Source organism: Miniopterus natalensis, chromosome 2 (genome assembly GCF_054644295.1).
Source record: "Miniopterus natalensis isolate mMinNat1 chromosome 2, mMinNat1.hap1, whole genome shotgun sequence".
Classification (NCBI taxonomy): Eukaryota; Metazoa; Chordata; class Mammalia; order Chiroptera; family Miniopteridae; genus Miniopterus; species Miniopterus natalensis.
Genome location: NC_142082.1, coordinates 143853292 through 143873988, shown reverse-complemented (window position 1 = coordinate 143873988; position 20697 = coordinate 143853292). Strand labels below are relative to the sequence as shown.

General features: G+C 38.0%; 1 protein-coding gene across 3 annotated transcripts in view; it reads right to left on the bottom strand.

The window, feature by feature from the left end:
* Positions 1-1602: 1602 nt before the first annotated feature.
* The window catches only part of SENP1 (SUMO specific peptidase 1), a 47018-nt gene continuing 27923 nt past the window's right edge, over positions 1603-20697 (bottom strand). For all 3 annotated transcript variants that reach the window (XM_016201199.2, XM_016201195.2, XM_016201197.2), the window contains 9 exons: positions 17928-17966; positions 16983-17067; positions 16593-16748; positions 15403-15534; positions 5565-5768; positions 4340-4419; positions 3380-3464; positions 2769-2864; positions 1603-1951 (listed from right to left, as the gene is read on the bottom strand). In XM_016201199.2, the coding sequence (XP_016056685.2) occupies positions 1889-1951; positions 2769-2864; positions 3380-3464; positions 4340-4419; positions 5565-5768; positions 15403-15534; positions 16593-16748; positions 16983-17067; positions 17928-17966 (940 nt within the window). In that variant the 3' untranslated portion in view covers positions 1603-1888. The remainder of the gene's footprint in view (positions 1952-2768; positions 2865-3379; positions 3465-4339; positions 4420-5564; positions 5769-15402; positions 15535-16592; positions 16749-16982; positions 17068-17927; positions 17967-20697) is intronic.

The following is a 20697-nucleotide window of genomic DNA, read 5'->3' as shown; positions in this document are numbered from 1 at the left end:
CATACAGAAAACTATCTTGTTCTGAGTACCCCAGACAACAGCAAGAGAGCCTGAAAAACTCTGGTCTTTGGATTCATCACCCACATCTATACCATACTGCCACCTTTCAAGTTGTCACCTCAATACATAAGTACCAAGAGTCAATGTTCAGGAGTCCTGCAATGAGGCTGCGTGTCACTGCTTTCTAAAAGAGAATGTGAAAGGTCTCATATATAGGAAGCTATTTATTTCCTATAGAAAACACCCAAAAAAAAAAAAAGAAAAAAAAAAAAAAGAAAGAAAACAAACAAAAGGTGGTTTTCCCCCCAAAGGCAGGCAGTTATGAAAAGGGTAGAACATCTGGTTGCTGGAGTGGAAACAGTAACATTCAGTTAACAATGGAATATTAAAAAAAAATAGTTTTCTTTTCAAATTGTAACCTGTGGTAAACATAGAAAAATGTACTAAACAAGCTTGGTATAAAACAGAGTAAAATTTTCAAATAAGCCCAGGGAGAAAGCACAATGCCGGAAGGGATGGGTACAAGGGAAGAGGAGAAGAGATTTCATACAAAACTACCTATTACAATACAGAAAAAAGTATAAAATGTTCCTATTTTGGAACTTAAGTACAAAAATGACACTGGCATTGGATTATTTCACTATCTAGCCTGAGGAATTCTCAGAGGGTGGGGGAGGTGCTAAAGAGAACAAAAGGAATAGCAGTTTTTCAATCTCAAGTTGATCAGTCCAAATTCCACCCGTTTTCTAGTTGAAAATCTCACCTCCGTCTGTAACCTCTATCCCTAAGCCAAAGTTCATCCAGGTCTCAAATATTCTGTTAGGAAGTCCACAAACACCCTACACATAAGGGCTGGGATCTGTGCGTGCTGGAGCTAAATTTGGAAAATGGAAATAAATCTACAGGCTAAAATGGTGAATACATTCAGCCTCAAAAAAAAAAAAAAAAAAAAAAAAAAGAGCATATCCCTGTGAAATATATATATATTTATATATATATTAAATTCTCTGTGGTTAGAAACATATTTAAACTAACTAGCCACAGACCAAACTAGACTTGCATTCATCCAATGCTGGAATTTTATGCTAAAGACTGAGGTCCTTCTTCTTGGTCAGAAGTAGGCGGCAGTAAAAGTGGTGCCTTGTTGCTCCACTAACCGCTCCCTGGGTGGGTCTTCCCCGTATCATGTGTTGTGAGCACATGAAAACCCCTGTTTTTAAGGAAAGGACTGCCTGGGACTTTGGAGTCCACCCAGGGCTCACATGTGCCTCAGGGTGGGAGAAAGCTATAGATGATAGAACAGCCTGGTATAGAAGCAGTCAGATATTACAAAGGGGAGTATAAATAGGAAAAGTCCTAGAGGAGGGACTTAGGCATGTGCCCCAAAGTCCAGTTTACAGTCACTTTCCTGACAAAACATCTTGAAAACCATGTGTGTATGTATGTGTGCGTGTATATGCTGGTGGTTTTTATCCCTACCTTTTTGCCCATGCCCTTTCCTACCTCTTAGTAAGGCCTAACAACAAGAGTTTTATATGAAACCAAGAGTCTTTCCAAGCTTCTCTCAGCCCCCTAATTAGGGACTGAGTGAGGCTGGAGCCCTTTGAAAACAAGATGGCAGAACTGAAGAAGTGAAAAGCAGTCTCTCTCTTCAGCTTAGAGATGTCCCTCACCCCTTTCACAGCACCAAAGTTTCTTTGCAAAAATAGTATCTGAGATACAAAAGGAAAGGCAGATGTGCTTGTGAATGCATCTCGCCAGGGCCTGGTCCAGGATCAAGGGCTTTACAAGAACAGAAGGTTGGGAGCAGCTGTTTCCAAGGTCTCTGGCTGTAGACAACAAAGAGCTGGTCCCCCACAATGTCAATGTCTGCTAAAAGAGACGGTCTTCACAAGAGCTTTCGGTGGAGGATCTCCCAGACCATCCGCTTCCGGAAGTATGGCATGTGTTGCTGTAAGGACACAGAGACACCCTTCACTTTCATTTCTTTAATCCCAACCCAACACTCCTTTCCCCATGTTCCTGTCCTCCTTGAGGCTTTCAACTAAAACAGTCTCAGATGCATTTCTGGTCTTTCAAATTTCTCGTTCTTGATTATGTGACTTTTTTCCTTTCCATTGCTTTTTTCTATTGCTATCTCTACTGCTATTTTCCATTGCTGTGGCCTTAGAAGTTTTATTGAGCATTGCCAGGCATCCCTAGGCTATACCTAAATGTCTCCAAGAATTTTAGAATAACGTCTATCAAGTCCTCTACATTGAAATCTTAAAAAAGGATGTAAGATCTGAGGCCTGAAAAATCTAAAAAGTCACTTTTTAGAGGAAGAGTCATAGGAACTGCAAGAGTCAGTTTCACCCAAGGGTTGTGGTGGAAAAATCCAGTAAAGCCATTAATTCAAACAGAAGTAAAGAGTTAGTGTAGGTTAGCAAAAGTTGAGTGCTGACCAAGTAAAGGGAAACTGAGGAAAATGTACTCTGGTCTCAGTTCTCCATTTTTTACAAGATTTGAGGTAGGTGGGAGAGATGGCAGAGAAGGCTCTGCTATTAACCAGGATTCCTTGACTTCAATATGTGATATATGGGAACCCGGGGTGTGGCCTATTATTACCCTTCTTTTTCTTGTGATGTGGCAGGCAGCAACCACCAGTGTTATAAGCTACAGGCTGAGGCAGAGCCCCCTACGCAGACCAAGTGGAGAGAAAAACACCTATCGGGCACCTGGAGACAGAGTAGATACAGAACTCCCTCCCTCCTGAAGCCCCAGCTCACTTGTGTGAAGTTGATTGGTCTGTCTTTGGTAATACAGTCAGCATATTTGCACGCAAACATCCCACAATCACTTCCATTCATCTGCTGTGGAATTTCCTGAAAGACCAAAAACAATGAAAAGGTTAACACTTTCCAAGATTCCTTCCTTCTTATTAGACTATAAGTAAGAACCAAAGCATAAAAACTTTACAGGTTTCCCTGAATTTTAAAGAGTTGACCCTTGTTCCCCACTCAGAACAACACAGGCTCAGAGAAAAAATACAGGACAGTGGACTTCATATTAACCACACAGGAAACTATCAGACTTCCACAGCACCTAAGGGTATAAAAACTGGTCCCTCCCACTAGGGCCAAACAATCAGCAAACATGTCCCACAGGAATGAAAAGCTTAGCAAAACAGCTAGGCATCTGGAAAACCTAGTTCTACGTAAGAAACACATTACCAGTTTTCCCACAAATAGCTTCCTCTATCTTCCCCCCCAAGGAACCAAACGACCAAACTGAAGTCAGGTGAGACACTAAGATAGGCCCTTGGGAATGAAGCAGTAAATCCTTTCCTTCCCAACCACCCTGATGTCAGGAATTTTTATCTCATCATGATAAAATGTACCTGGCTTTTCTTGCTGAAGAGCTGCCAGCCATTGGTGTCAAACTCTTTCCTTTTCTTGTCAATGCTCTCTTGCTTTAGGTATTGCCTAAAGGTATTGAAAGAGAATGAACTGAGATGTGGAGAATGACCGCTGCCACCCAAAGAATGGAGCTGACAATCCTTAGAAAGAGTTTTCATACAGCTTCTGAGGAAAACAGTATATAATGCTGGGCAGGGCATCTTTAGGCTGCACCTCCTTTGGAGCTCCCACAATTCATGCCCACCCTGTCAACCCAAGAGAAACATATGACCTGTGCCTCCGATATCCAGGTTCCTTCTACCTGCTGTTCCCCCTGAGGAACAAGTTTTGCTTCTGTTCCTTGGTTTATGTGGTCCTTTAGAACTCAATCTAATGGAAGAAGAATGTTTCTCTGGCAATATCGAACTTGAGTCTCCCAAGCAAAAATTCAATCCAAACCAACAATCTGCTGGGCGTAACCCTCATACAGAGCGCTCTTCCTAAGTGCAAACTGCTCACCAATCTGGAACCTACCTACCAGAGTGGTACAGTGAGGAATAAGCACTTTAGAAAGAGAGACAGATGGGGTATAAAGAGATTTGCATTCTGGTTCCCAGTTAAGCTACTAACTAGTAGGACCCAAGCAAATAAAAATTACTCTGTGGGTTTGGTATCTTCATTTGAAAAATTAGGAGGTTGGATTAGATGATTTCTAAGTAGTTTCTATATGTATATACCCACTCTATATTTTAGTGCACTAGGACAATAATTATCTCCATTAGGGCATATATTTGGTATTAGTACATTATTAAACTTTACTTAGATGTAAAATACCTATTCTTACTTAATAAGAGAATTTCCTTTATTAATCAGTCCACTGAATGTATTAAAAAACTGAGTTCAACAGCTGAAAAGCACAAAATACACAGACACGACTCTTTTGTACTCAACTCCTTACTTACAAAAGGATCCTGCAGGCTTCATTGTTTATACCACCCATAGAATCATAATAGGTAATATTCTTCTTTCTGAAGTCCACAACCTGGGAATAAAAAAAACCTGTGTTTATAAAGTGAAGAAAGCCCGTTTCTCAGCTTTTCTCTTCCCTGGAACTCGGAACCTTTTGCTAGATTTCCTGTGAAATCATAACAAGTATGACTGACAGTGTGCATCACACCATGCTTAATCTGTAGAAGACAGAACATAGAACTACCATGGGGGCTGATCAACTGGTGGCCCCATTAATTGCCCTAAAACCTTTTTCTGTATTCAGGGTCCCATCTACAAAGTGGGCAACAGTGAAGAACATGTTCTTCAGAGAATGTAAATTGACTGAGATCATTTCCACAATTTCAGAAAGATGGTAGCAGATTGTGGATGTTGTTTCTTTACCCGGAGAATTTCCTTTGGCTTTATGCTTTTCAAATGTAATTCAAAACAGATCGTGAAATAACTCTTGTATTTTCATTAATACACTAAGCCATGTTCTCAGAGTCATAAAAAATTACCAAGTATGCAAGGCAAGTCTTGATTAGGCAGAAAATAATAGTCACAGGATCTGATTTGGCAGCATCATCAAGAAGTCACTTTTTACACAAGTTTTGATAAATTGAGCTAAAGTTTTATTTTGATTCTCCTGCCTTGCAGTTTATTGATGTCCTTAAAAAGAATTCTAAAATTGTCAAGCATGATCTAAGTAGAAGTGAAGGAAATAAAAGGATTAAACTTGAAAAAAAAGTCCTCTGTAGGACTCCCTCTACAGGAAGGAATTGTTCTTGTTTAGGAAACTACCTTGAAGACACATGCAGGTTTTAAAAGACAAGGCAGAGCCTGAAAAGACAGATGCAGTGGAGGAATTACTGAATTGCTCTGCATAATAAAGAGGATGGGAGTGGAAACATTTAAAAAGTCACTTTTTCTCCCCATGCTTTGCCTTGAGGCTGCTTAGACTTATATAACTCCTTTTTAAATATTTCCAGAAAAGGAAATTCCACAGCTTTCCTCAAAGTCTAAGCATCTCTCACTCTTGACAGAAAGTTCATTAATCTACCCAATTCTTAGCCAACTAAATACTACTCTTCTCTCAATCATCCAGTGAAGACACGGAACTAATACTCACTACTCTCTGTGTATTCTATAATTACATAAATTTCTTTTAAATTTTACCAAAAACAAATGGGTACTCACAGCAAGACACCAGTGCACTCCCAGGTGAATGGGCACCAAAAGAATATCAACGGAAAATACATCCACTTTCTTTGTCCAGCGCTTCACCGCCTGATAACCAGCCGTTTTTAACTTAGTGAAAAAAAAGGTATTAAATGCATGTACACTTGGCAATCCCTTCTCTTTACTTCGCTCCATCAGCATATTCATGTAGAAATTGATGATCTGTGGGAAGACATTACATGTATTAAAATAGATACCCAGGCCTTTCATAATATGAAGGAAATGTGTTATATGAAGGAAATGCAGTTGCTGTATTATTATATAGCATATGCTACTGTTTCCTCATCAATTCAAGTAAAATTTTAACACCCAACAGCCTCATGGCCCTATATTGAATTCTAACTAGAAGAGAAGCTATAAACAGTAAACAAAAAGCTGAGACTATATATATAATGGGGTTGGGGATACATATGAGCAGATGCTGGCCAGATGACTGAGGATTAGGTCAAAAGACTGCAGAATGAAAAGGCAGGGATATTTTAAGGCAAGACTTAGAAAAAAAGAAAAGAGGACGAGCAGTTTAAATAAAACACATTAGCAGTTATTGGGACTGTGTGAGCAATTTAAATAAATCCTGAGCTTAAGTAGAGTGTAGTGTTAACAAGGCTAAGACTAAGAGTTCAGTTCTCATACATGGGTCACCTGTTTTTACACAAAGATAGAAAACTTTGCTTCACTGCTAACGACTGTCTTTTAGCCTTTAAGCTATCTTGCAGAGGCAAATTGTTTTGGTTTCAAGTAGACCTGAGTGACAAGATAAATGAGCAATTATACTGGACAAAACACCTATAAAACGACACTAGCTCAGCAATGTCACCTTTTATAGAGGCACACCTGAATGTAGTATAAAAACCAATATAACATGAGACCTGAAAGTAAAGTCACACACATAAGAGTAAAGTTCTCCCCAGAATCTAAATGGTTTTCTCATTTTTGTTGATTCCATTTATGCTTTCAATGTCAAGTATGAGTGAAAGAAATTAAAATGCTTGATGTAGGAAATATATGACTCCTTCTGTTAAAGAAACAATGCGTTCTCTAATAGTGACCATGTTGTCTATGGTTCCTTGAGATCCAGGATGCCTTGGTACTAAGCTTGAAAGTTACTGGGACGGAAGTTACTGCATACTTACTTTATGTGGTCAGATGAGGCCAGGCCAGTGTCTGTCAACTGCAAGGAATGAATGGGCTAACTGATCCACAGCTTGGAAACATGACTAAGAAAACAGGCATATTTTTCAGAATGCTTTTTGGGGAATGGGAAAATGCCCCCGTCCTTTGACAAATATTTACACATTAGGATGCCAGAGCAATGAGCTACTGCCCAATAGTAGGCAACTACATACCGGACAGGCAGCAGGGACCACTGCCAGGAACACACCAGAGCATGGTCTAGACTAGAGAAAGGGCCTATAGATGAGGATGCCTCGGCAGTTGCAGGGAAACCACACTTGCTATGAGGCAGAACTGAGAGGAGGGAGAAAGGGAATGGCTAGGATTGAAGAAAGACACTGTTCTGCCTGCATCTCTGAAGACTGAGCAATAGGCCCAGCAGGCCCAGAGGACTCAGGTTGTGGCTAATTCTCTGCCTAGTGTGATGACCAATAGATAATTGAAACGCAGTTATTTTAAATGATAATGAATCGAAATACAATTAGGATTATAGATTTCTCAATCTAGGTTCCCAATCTAACTCTGCCCCCAAGGACAATGGTGCTAATGATGCTTCTAGGAACGAAGGCAGCCGGGTATACAGGAGGGTCCACCCAGCAAACACAGATTTCTAGGCTATAAACTACATTATATAGTGAGAGAAAGTCAGCAAGAAGGGATTGTCCTGTGGCATTCTACCCATCCCACAATATTAACCATATTAGAAGGCTAAACCCTTCAATCCAAGGGGAGAAATGAATAGGCAGATGACCTGCCCATCACTGTAAGCCAAACCTTACATGGGGAAGACAGGTTATATATTTTAACAGGCAATAAGGACTCAAGGGAAAGGTGGAAGGAATCAGGCAGAGAGATAAGGACAGCCAAGCACATGAAAGCCATGGAGATATTTCTTTCCCAGGTGCCCATAAAAGTAATTATGACATTTGGGATAATTAACCTGAAGTAAAAAAGGATGACATAAATGAATGTCATGCTACATGTGCCTATCCTAATTTTTAGGAGGAAAGAGTTCTAGAGACCAATCAAGTTTAACTGGACTTACACTGCCTGAGTTGTTTTTGTTTTTGAAAGAGTGGACTAAAGACCACTAAAGAGAATGCTAAAGACCAACCCAGCTGACCAGAAACAGAGACCTAGCAAACCTAACACTATCTGCTTCCTTTGAGAATCCCTCTTCCACTGTTTTAGTTCTGCCTCCAACCAACATTTCTCCACTGAGAGGGAAATAGCCTACTCCAAAGTCAGCTTATTAATTAGCTCTTAGAAGTGATGTGGGTTCTTTTTCATTTCCCCTGTATCCCAGTAGGAGGGAGCATGGTGGCCTCAATGTTCCCTCCCATTAGCTGAGAATGTGTAATCTGACATCTGAGGCAGAATTTAGATTCAAGTTTCTCTCCTTGGTTTTTTAGCTCTTACTCTGTCCAAATGAGGAAAGTTGCCATAGTTCAGCCAAGACACAGTCATACCAAAAAAACAAGTCAGGAGTTAGAGAACAAAAAGAATCCTACATGTCATCTCACAGAGGAGGGCTGAAGATAAAGGAAAAAGAAATAAGAGAAGGGATAACAGTGCTTAAGATGAAAAAGAGGCAGTGACAGAGTATGTGCTTGTATTCTGTGAAGACAAGGGCCCCCTCCCTCCCATGGAGAGAGCCTTTCTGCACACAAGACTATTAGCTCCAGAAGATTCTGAATTCTCTTTGAAATAAGGGGCTAAAAGTAGCAAATCAGCCCTGCACCTCCTGTTTGTATTGCCAATATACCAGCAACTGAGGACAACGGCCAGTGTTAGTCCACTTGTCACTTTTTTGGGGGCCCATGTTTGCCTCTGCTTGTTTGCTGTGGCTCCTACTGCCTAAGGAGCTGCCCTTCCTGCTGCCTTCACAGCCTTGGTCATGAGCGCCTGCTTGTCTATGCAGTTCTGTTTGGGGGTGGGAGGTTGTTTATAGTGTCTTGTCCTTTGTGATTTTATTTGAAGAGCTGCCAGGCTGAAACTGAAAAAAAAACTTCTCTTTAAAAGAAAAGCCTACAATGTTTTCAAACTAAGGACTCATTTTTCCTGTATGTTACCACAATGACATAAATGGCCACTGCTATTTGTATCTTCTTTCTTGCCCAGTAAACCAGCCAAACTATTGTTTTCTCATGTATTTAGAAGTAAAACATCTCACTAACAATAAAATCTTGACTTCTCTTTCCAATTTTGCATTCTGAACCCTTCAAATTGGCTTAGGAAAAAAAATGTTCTAAAAGTCCTGGGCATGGCAGTGCTCCTGAGCAGAGACCAAGACAACTTTTAGGGGAAACAAAGTTGTTTTTCCTACTTTACCTCTCTAGATTTTTCACTTTGATCTTCCATTCTGATTTTTAAATTAAACCTATCCTAGCCAACCACAAAGCCCAAAAGACTAACCATGCTGCAGCACCTGAATATTATGAGTCAGAAGGTCATTCACTCCTAAGATTTAACCTAGTAATATTATCGCATCCCTCACTGTGATCATGTACCAAAAACTTTTCTCACATGCAAATTTAAGCAACAAAGTATTAGAATTACTGCTAAAGTTTTAGAGAAAGACAGGCAGGCAACACCTATTTTTATGGAGTCATGGTAACTGTAATTACGATTCTCCGTGTTATCCCACATAAATTCCTAGTTGATTAAAAGGACTAGTTCTATTAAGAAACACTTTAAAGAAGTCAACTATAATGATATGGAATCTACCAATGACTCGCATTAGAAACACTAAAACTTCCATTCTGATCATTTTATTCCCCATGTAAGAGGGCACAGCATCTGGTAGACCCATCAGATTCCCTTAACTAATTTATCTAATTTTGCCTAGTTTCTCCCCTTCTTATGCAATCAGTTTTTATTCCCTGGGGAAAATTTATTCCCTGTGCTAGGTTTGTTGAGTTGGACTTAATGTTTTGCAAGATAATTCCTCTCTTTACTGAGCATCACTTAAATTTAACTCTTCTTGGAAACAATTAGAAAGCTATAAAAACTACCAATTCCCCATTTCCATAGAAGACTTGTGTTCTGAAAGTCAGAATGCTAGACAAGAGTTATGTGCTCTGATTCTAGACCCTGATTCTGCAATAAAAATCAGGTGACCTTAATAATACATCCCTTATAAAGTCTTTTTACTTCTCCACTATCAATCAAGGAAGAATACATTCTTTATATACAAAGCTACTGTGATGTCGAATAGCTAAGATATCTCTTTCCTTTCAGAGGTGAGACTTAACAAAATAGGCAATTAGTCTGCCTGGTTAGCGCTATCATTCATGTAGTTACAGTTCGCTACGTAGAGTCTACCTTAATTGCTCCTGCACTCCATCACTCCCCGTATTTGTTACAAGTCTTTTCCTCATGGCCTTTCCCCAGCCTCTAAAGTTAGAAATACAGTACTGCAACAGTCAAATGCTTTTGCATTTTGGAAACAACCTCTACATGCTACAAACCCCACAGTACCTTGTTTTGTTTCTCCTTTAACTAATCAATTGTCTTTCAGAGATATTAAAACATAAGAGCATTTCCACTGTTCTTCATTCCTTGTGTAGGCTGAAATTTCCACCTCATGTTTTCCTTCTGCCTAAAAAACATTCTTAAATATTTCTTATAGTAACAGTCTGCTGGTGATGAATTCTCTCAGCATCTGTTTGTCTAAAAAAGGATAGCCTTTGCCCAGGCTGGTGTGGATCAGTTGGTTGGAGCATTGTCCCATACACTGAAAGGTTGGCGGGTTTGATTGCAGGTCAGGGCATATACCTAAGTTGTGGGTTTGATCCCCGGCGGGAGGCAACTGATAGATTTTCTCTCTCATGTCAATGTTTCTCTCTCTCTCTCTCTCCCTTCCACTCTCTCAAATAATTAAATAATAATTTATTTATTTTTTAAAGTATAGCCTTCTTTTTGAAAGATATATTTGCTGGATATAGAATCTAGGTTGCCAAGTTTTGTTTTTTCCTTCAGTACTTTAAAGATATAACTACATTGTCTTCTGGCCTACATGGTTTCTGAAAGATCCCGGTTCCTCTGTATATAATGTGTCTCTTTTCCTCTAGTTGCCTTTATTATTTTTTTCTTTATCACCAGTTTTCAGCAATTTGATTATATATTTTAGTGTGGTGTTTCTTCTACTTGGGGCACGCTGAATTGAATCTGTCGCTGTACATTTTCAAATTGGAAAATCTTCCACCAATGTTTCTTAATTTGTGTGACACCACTTACACTCCACCTTTCCCTCTGGAACTCAAATTACATGCTTAGACTGCTTGATATTGTCCCACACCTCACTGATGCTCTAGTTATCTTTCTTCAGCCTTGTTTCTGTGTTTCATGTGGATGGTTCCTTTGCTCTACCTTTTTTTTCTTCTTCTGCAGTTAATCTACTGTTAATTCCATCTCATGTATGTTTTAATTCAGATACTGTATTTTTCATCTCTACGAATTCAATTTCTGTCTTTTTTTTATATATCTTCCATTTCTCTTCTCATAATGTGTGTTTTCCTTTACCTTCCTGAACATATGGAATATGTTGATAATATCTGTTTTGGTATTCTTGTGTGTTAATTCTATCATTTTTTTTGTCATTTCTGGGTATTTCTAGTGATTGTTTCCCTTGCTATTAAGTTTAATTTTCCTTCTACTTTGCATGTCTGTTAATTTTTGATTGGATGCTAGATACTGTAAATTTCATATTGTTGGGCTTTGTTACTAAAATTTATTGTATTCCTTTTAATATTGTTGGGCTTTGTTCTGTGATTTAGTTAAGTTACTTGGAAGTTTCAATCTTTTAAGACTTGTATTTAAGCTTTGTTACCATGGGTCCAGAGCAGCCTTTATTCTAGGGTCAGTTTGGCCCCAATCTTAAGGCTATAATACCCTTTTGAGGACTTTAGTCAATCAATGCCCCATGACTTTTCCATTATGGCTGGCTGGAACATGAACTATTCTTGGCACCTGTGTTAGCTCTGAGGCTTGCTCTGATTCCCTCCTTCCTGGCAGTTCCCAGCCTCTGGAAGTTTCTTCCCAAATATATACAGGTGGGTACTCAACCAAAGATTCAAGGAGGGGGCTCTGCACATTTCTGGAACTTTCTTTTTTACAGTAACCTCCCCTCCAGTATTTGACCTCACAAATCTTAGCCACTTTGGCCTTCCCAAACTCTGAACTTTGTCTCCTCCTCTCAGCAAAATTGTCAGGCACTACTAGGTTCTACCAGCCCTCCGCCCTCAACACACCACCCCAGTAAGCTGGGGAAATCATTACCCTTCTCTCAGGGATCACTGTTATCCAATGTCCAAAAATTGCTGTTTCATGTTTTGTCTAGTTTTCCAGGTAGTTCAAAGGGGTAAATCTAATCCATTTAATTCCATCATGACCAGAAGCAGAAGTCAGATCCATTTACTTGTATGCCTAAATAATTTCCATGTATTTCTAAGTTTATCTGATGCCTTTTAAAACAACTCCTAGACCCTCTAAGCAGCACAATTATCAAGCCATAAAGAGAAACACAAAGCCCAAAGCAGTACTCTCCTCAGGATCATTAATCTAGAATCAGAGTTGGGTTCCAGAAGTTATCCAATTCAATCTCCAGAAATCAATAAATAATTTCCATTATTGATATCCATTTAAAAATATTTTCATTTGTTTCTTAATTGTGACTTTCAATCTACTTTCACAACTAATTCCTCCTCTTTAACCCTGTCCTCCTTCCCTTAATTAGATATTTCTATTAATAACTCATCAGCAGACCAAGTATAGAAACCCCATCTACAATGTCTCTGATATTACCAGCCTTCCTTTTGTATTCTTTACAAGGCAGCCAGTTCCCACATTCCATTTTTGAGAAGTTTCATTTTCTTAGTAGTAAGGTATAATGTCAACTCTATCAATCACTAGTCCTAAGGGCAGCCTAATGGTTTTCTGTACATATCCCAAATATGAAACTTCTGAATTTTATTTTCCTTATAAACTAAATCTGATCCATTTCACTTCTAGGATCTTATATTCCTTGTCTAAAAAATGGTAAAGCATAATCTGTCAATCACCTTATTTTGGAGAAAGTTTTAATGCAGCCTATAAAACTGACAGGAGAATTGAAAGGATGAGGAATGGTTATTAATGAAAATATCTATTTGAAGGAAGAAGAACAGGATTGAAGAGAGGACAAATTACTTGCAAAAGAAGATTCAGAGTTCACAACTGAGAAATAGAATTAAGTATTATTAAATGAATACAAATACTTAAGAAAACCTACTAATTCCCCATCAAAATGTTAGCTTCTAACAGGCAATAACTTTGAAAGCCTGAGAAGCGAGGTACTTTGAAAATGGTGCTTTTTAAAATGGTTCACATCATCATCATCATGGAAATGTGAATTGGCACCTGCTTTCACCGTTACCATTATTCTGAACTCAGGAGACAAGCACTCCCCACAAGTTAAGGGTAGGCTTGACAGAGATAAAGTGGACAAAGAATTTTTCCTTCCCCTCATCTCTTCTAAATAATGTAATTTCCATTAACTTTGCTTGCTAAAAATCCAGCCTCTGATGGGCCCAGGGAATGGAAAATATGTCCTGATGAATGTTGCCTCTGTAAGGGATCTCACTGAGGTAACCACCATAGTAAATAGCAAGAACTCAGCTAATAGCCTACTCATTGCTGCCCCCTAGACGGTTTTGCATAATTTACAGCAAACAGACTACATTCCCGTAGAATAATTAACCCCTTCCCATTTAGCAGCGGCAGACAAAAATTGGCAAGAGACCACAGATTAATGTCTCCAAATCAAAAACACTTAATTGATGGATACTTTTGACTGTCCTTGATTTTCATTTTGTCCTTTGATTTAGTAAGCTCTTTTTTCCCCCTGTTACTTGATCCAATGTTCTAATATCATTATTATGCGCCAAGAGAAGCAAGGGTAGTATCCCCTAAAGCCGGGGTGGGGAATCTTTTTCCTGCAGAGGGACATTTGGATATTTATAACATCATTCATCGGCCATACAAAATTATCAGCTTAAAAATTAGCTATGAAAAAAATCTAGATTTATTGAATTTCGAGTTCCACCTGTGTTACTTTGGCAGGGCCAGACCAAATGATTTCTCGGGGCCCACAGCCTGTGGGCCAGATGTTCCCCACCCCTGTCCTAAAGTAAGACAGTATCAAATCATACCTTCTTTACTATTCTTGGTCAAAGATATTATTCAGGGAGTGATGAAAATTTATTATCTTATAAATTCACCAGTGGCAAAGAGAACAGGGCTAGTCCAGCTGGCCCCAAACAAAAGCAACATGCTGGGCATGACATATAGCTCTCAAATTCCATACACCTAATCCTAAAACAGGATCCAATTTAAGATTCTGAAGCAGTATGATATAATGCGTAAGACCCCATGCTTGGGTCTGAATCCTGGCTCTGCTACTTACTAGCCATTTAACCCTGCAAGTTTCTTAATCTTTCTATATATTGTTCCTTCATCTATAAAATAGAGATGATAAAATTATAGTATCTACGCCCGGCCAGGTGTGGCACAGAGGTTGAGCATCAACCTAGGATCCAGGAGATTGCGGTTGGATTCCCAGTCAGGGCACATGCCCAGGTTGCGGGGTTGATCACCAGTCGGGGGCATGGAGGGGGCAGCTGATCAATGACGACTCTCGCGCCATTGATGTTTCCACTCTCTTTCTCCCTCTCCCTTCCTCTCTCTGAAATCAATAAAGATATAATAATTAATTTATCTACCTCCAAGGGTTGTGGTGGCCGTTACATGAGCAGAAAACATAAAACACTTAGAACAGTGCCTAACATGAGGTAAATGCTCAATAGATGTTAGCCAGTATTATTATCTGGAAAGTCCTTCACATACAATACCAGAACATAAGTATCTAGACTAACTAGTGCTTTTTAGACTCAGTATCTTAGAATCCTCCATAGTTGTGAATCTTCAGTACACCCAAAAATATCGGGCAGGGATAGTACTAGTGAGCCGAAGAAATGAGACAGGTATTTAGGGGGAAAAAACATTTTTCTTCTTTTGTTGTGAAAATATTCTTCTGAAATAAAACAAACTCCTACAGGCATAGAATAAGACAGATCAGCTTAAAGACTGTAGTGTAATCAATTTACTTAAAATAATTAAGACTCAAAAGTTGAGGGCAACTTTTTTTTACCCAATATATCAAATATTTAATAATATAAACGGATTCCTACATGTACAATATTCCTTCATGCTACAACATAGTCAGCTATTAAGTATTTTCTCTGATGATGTGAGCTGTAGGGTAGGTGCCTTAAAGACCGTAACAATACTAATGAGTGAATGTCCTCTCCCTCAATGTCCAAATTGTCAATACATAAAAAGGTAAACCAGCAGTTTTCAGACTTTAAAGTACGTAAAAATCACCTGAGATCTTTTTTTTTTAAATGCATATCTCTACCACACTGCTTCATACTTATTCAGGAGAACTGAGAAGCCTGTGACAGCTGATTCTGATCCAGGTCATACAAGGACCACACTTTGAGAAACACTGAGATAATGCCTTGATTTAATTTCCACTAAATGTTGTTCACTTACTATTTGAACATAAAAACAGGTGCATGATTACCTCATCATTGAGCCAGTTCAGATGGTTTAGAGTTTGAATATCTTTGCGTGTAATGGTCAAGCGGAATGCTTCACTCAGAACTTCATCCTGGTTGCCGTTACGAAATACATTCTTTATTTCTTTCTCCATTTCCTAGAGAAGCAAGAGGTGTCAGAGATTAAGCAAACATGCCTTCAGACACACCAGATTTCTCACCAAGCCCTACACAATCCCCAAGCTATTTATCATTAGTCAGCTGTTTACTTCTAACATTCTGGTTTCTATTCCTTCTAGTAGTAATCTCCTGGTTACTTCCTTCTACCTTGCCTTGTCCTCCCTTCTCTTTTTCAGCACAACAGTTCAGACCCTCATTTCATATTATTCCTACCAAATTTTCTAAGTCTTCTATGAGAAGACCTAATTATATTTTTTATTTTTGGTCTAAACAGTTTCCTGAGAAATAGAATGTTTCCTAAAAGGTAGGAAAGCTAAGTAAAGGTAGTCTCTTTTAGATACATTTTCCTGGATTTTTTTTGTTGTTCCTTTTTTAATGTAAAACATGGAATCCAATACAACTATAATACATGCGTTATACTCACCAGCTGTGTGAATTTTTCAAACAGAAGACTGAATTAAGGAAAAGATTACTTTAAAATGGACAGACTTTGTGTAATTTCCAAATTTTATACCAAGTTTTTATTACTTATAAAAATAAGCCTCAGCTTACTGCACATGAAACAAATTTATTAAATGGTTTTTCACTGAAGTTGCTAAAAGCTACCCATAATTCTTTCCTCAATGTTGAATAATCGTTTAAAAATAAAGCCGAGATTGGGCTGTACAAATGAAAGCAGGAGTATGCAATACAATTTTTACATTTAAAAAAATTTTATTTTTCAATTACAGTTTGCATTCGCTATTATTTTCTATTATTTTAAGGTGTACATCTTAGTGGTTGAACAATCATATACTTTATAAAGTGTTACTCTCAATATTTCCGGGATTCACCTGGCACCATACATAGTTATTTCAATATTCTCAACTACATTCCCTATCTGCATTTTACTATGACTGTTTTGTAACCACCAATTTGTACTTCTCAATACCTTCACCTTTTCCACACAGTCTCCCAACTCCCCTCCCCCCTCATCCAAAGCATTGTTTATAAACACAACACTTGCTAGTGCAAGAATTTATATTATGTAATTTACCTCTGTGATTTCGGGAAATTCATCTTCACTATCAGTTAATTTACGACCTTTTTTTTCTGTTTCTTGGGCAATTGTGACAGGGATCTCCTTTTCAAGAGGTACACGAAGATGCAGTTCTACTGAATCATGTATTGAATGTTCCTGTTCCTGCAGTCTCTGAAAGACAGTAGTTCAGGATAAGTGGGATAAAGAAATATGCATTATATCTCTATGTAAACTGAATAGTACCAGCTAGATAGACCAAGAACATCAACCACCTCTCACACAATACTATGGGATCATACTATCTTGTAATTTCAACAGCTCTGACCCCAAATACAGGTAGCCTTCCAAATTAGTTTCAACTTGGATATGCTATTTATTTATAATCTTATCTCAAAATTTTTTTACCTGGTTTTGAAGCTGTAATGCCAGTGCTTTTTGCTCTTCAATCTGGCGCCATCTTTCCCGTGCTCGAGAATCATAAACACTAGTTCTAGGAAGTGAAAAGAAATGTGACACAAATACAGACCACTTGCTTAACATCAGCCCATTGTTGATGTACAGTGAGCATTAAATATAAAACACTTATATACAAAGTCTAAAATCCTTTCACTAACTTATCATTATGCTTATATTTTAAAACAGAATGAAACCACATTGTTATCAAAATTTTCCTATTGTTTTTAGTGAAATAATAAAAATTATTAGTTTGTTGCCAAATGTGAACAGATGACTCCTGTGGATATCTGTAAATATATAGTCCTTTTTTTTTAACATGCTCCTAAGATTATGAGAAAATTAAGCTTTATTTTGCAAATCCAAAAATGAGACTGAATCCCAAAGGAGAAAATAATACAGAATATCATTGAGGTTGTAATTCAAATATTGTATTTATGAACCAAAAGGAAAAATATGGGTTTATTTTTTTTTTCTTTAAAAAAAAAAAAAAAAATCAAGACCAAGGGGTTTAGATAACTTGAGTGAGTTCTTAAAACTGCAGACTAAAAGCTTTTAGTGATTTTGCAAACTCCAGAAATAGAAATTAGTCAATAAATTAGTTGTATCCATGTAAAAATAAGGGCACTTATTTTCCTTTCTATATAATTGCTAATTTTGAAATATTTTCTCAATTCAATTAGCTTCAACAATAAATTTAATAAACTTGAGCATAGAAATGTCCTAACACCAATAGAATTAAAAAACCCACTAACTTTTAAGTTGTTTTTTAAATAGCTATAAACAGGGAGTTTTTACTGACTAAACACAGGTAGGATCATTGGCTAATTGATTTCTCCTAACTAAAATTAGGAAGTGATAGAGAAGAAAAAAATGATACCAAAACTAATAACTTACAATTCTTTGATCCACAACTCTGCCTGGAAAAAAGTAGGACTATGGGTGGGAAAAGAAAAATGTGAGCAGGAGGCTTATGAGAAAATTCAAATAACATCAACAAGAAAACCAATCACTTAAATAATTTACAAGAATACTTTACAAGTACAAAATAAATACAAAGACCTAAATTACATAAAACTGCAATTGGGAACAAAAGAAATACAAATAAGTAATTTGCATATATACATATTAGGTTTTTTCCCATAATAAAAAACACTTTATTGACTGCATTACAATTGATTCTTACAGAATGCATTCCTTGATTTCTGTCAAGTTCTGTATCCACAGCAACCTTGTGGTGGCAACTGACAAATGAGTATAGGTCCAACATGCATGGTGGTTGACAGTTTCATTTATGTCAAGAAGTAAGATGAAAGTAACAAGGACACATGTCATAACTTCACTTAAGTCATTTGTCAATAATGTGAGCAGCTGCTTTGTTAATCAGATAATAGTTAATTCCTGAAGAATTTATCTTCAGTCTTTTGTACTATTCACAATGTAATCACTGCAGACGTCACACAATTTTAATCAGAGTTATTGACAGTTTCTCCATCACTTCCTTACAACTAGTCCATCAACAAAATAATAAATCAAGCCCTGATTTGTGGTGTGGGAATTTTCTGTGACATAATTGCTCCCACCATGGCCTACTTCAACCTACCAACATGACATCATTCTACAGTACTTCCACCACACAGATACGATACATGTCAATAACCTTAAGAACACAGATAATAGTAAAATGAGTAGGAAATGATGACTTTTGAATATTTATTACTTTTGTTTTCAATATAATTTATATAACTGTATGCTTATGTAATTTAATTATGAATAGAGGCTGTGCTTAATAACTAGCTCTCAAAATTCCTGAAAATTTAACAATTACCTCTTATGAGCTGCTGAGAGCTGGCTCCAATCCACTACTGAATAGGGGTGAGTTTTCTGAACTTGCAGATAGGAGACTGGGTTATGTCCCTGCTTTTATGCAGGAAAACCGATATGATATTCAGGTACATTTTCATATTTTCATAAAATCCAGCTCTTCTAAGCAAGAACATAGCAGTAACATGCTTGACACATGTGTCCTGCCACTGGGCATCACAGTGAAGACAATTCCTAAACAGATGAGGTCAGATCCAAAAGAACAGGTTTCCCATCATGTCTGAGAAACTCTTTATGACTCATGTTCTTAGTTCAGCTCTGGGTTTTGCATCAGCAGATGTTCTGACATGCAAAGCTACCTCTCTTGTGTTGCATCTTACTGATTTCAGCAAAACTGTTTTTGTATTTGGACACTCTCTGGTCAAGAAACCCTTCTGAATGCAATTGTCATGTTATTGTTTCTTACTTTTCTATTTGCTTCTACACCTGTATTATAGTTAAAAAGATGACCCAAAGTTCAGCAGAGAAATTAAATTTAACATAGCTCCTTACTTGCATGAGATCAACATTATGTGAAAGAGTACATCACTTGTCAAGATAATACATTAAGCTAGAGTATTACTCTTCCCAAATGGTTCAGAATGACAGATTTATCAATAATTTAATAAAATCTTATGGGTTTTTAGACTTCTTGTCAGTCTAATTAAATCAAAATATATTCAAACAACCAAAAAACAAAAGAGAAACAAACTCATAGATACAGAAAACAAACTGATGGTTGCCAGGTGAGGGGGGGAGTTAGGGGGCTGGGCGAAAAGGTGAAGGGATTAAGAAGTACAAATTGGGCCCGGCTGGTGTGGCTCAGTGGTTGAGCGTCCACCCAAGAACCAGGAGGTCACAATTCAATTCCCAGCCAGTGCACATGCCCAGGGTTTCGGGCTTGATCTCCAGTAGGGGGCGTGCAGGAGGCAGCTGATCAATGATTCTCTCTCATCACCGATGTTTCTATCCCTCTCTCCCTCTCCCTTCCTCTCTCTGAAATCAATAAAAAACATTCAAAAAAAAAAAAGCAAATTGGCAATTACAATTACAAAACAGTCATGGGATTTAAAGTACAGCACAGGGAATATAGTCAATAATATTGTAATAACTATGTGTGGTATCAAGGGGGTACTAGACTTATCAGGGGGAATCACTTCCTAGATGATATAAATGTCTAACCACTATGCGTACCCCTAAAACTAATATAATACTGAATGTCAACCATAACTGGGAGGAAAAAGCAGCTGGACATTAAAAAAAAAGTGCACTTGGAACAACCATCAAATCAAAGTAGATACTGAAAATCCCCACCCACAGGACAGTCCATATCAAACAGCTGACGAGTCAATGAATAAACCAAAACAAAGGATCAGCAGCACAGCTCCACTCCAAAGATGGGAAATCAATTCAGTTCTTGCTGACAACCTATGTGCAAAATGCTTAGCAGAGTTGCAGGCATATTAACTGTATGTCCCAAAGCCTTTTGCTCTTCTCAAACTTCCTCACCTCCTTGCCAACCCCTGACTGAAGGATCTCTCGCAGAAACAAATGGAAGAGTGAACTCTTTTCCAAAGAAAACTTCTAGATACGCCGAACAAGTAAACAGAGCATCAAGTTGGGAATTGAGAGGCCTGAAACTCCTGGAGCTGATCCTGATTAGGTTTTGTAACTTTGAGCAAGTCATTTCTATGAGACAGTTTTAGGATTTGTGAACTCTGGACATTAGAGTCCCTTTCAGTTCTTAAATCTCTACAATCTGCCCTAGTGAAGGCAAGAAAAAGGGCTCAGAGGGTATGCCTTG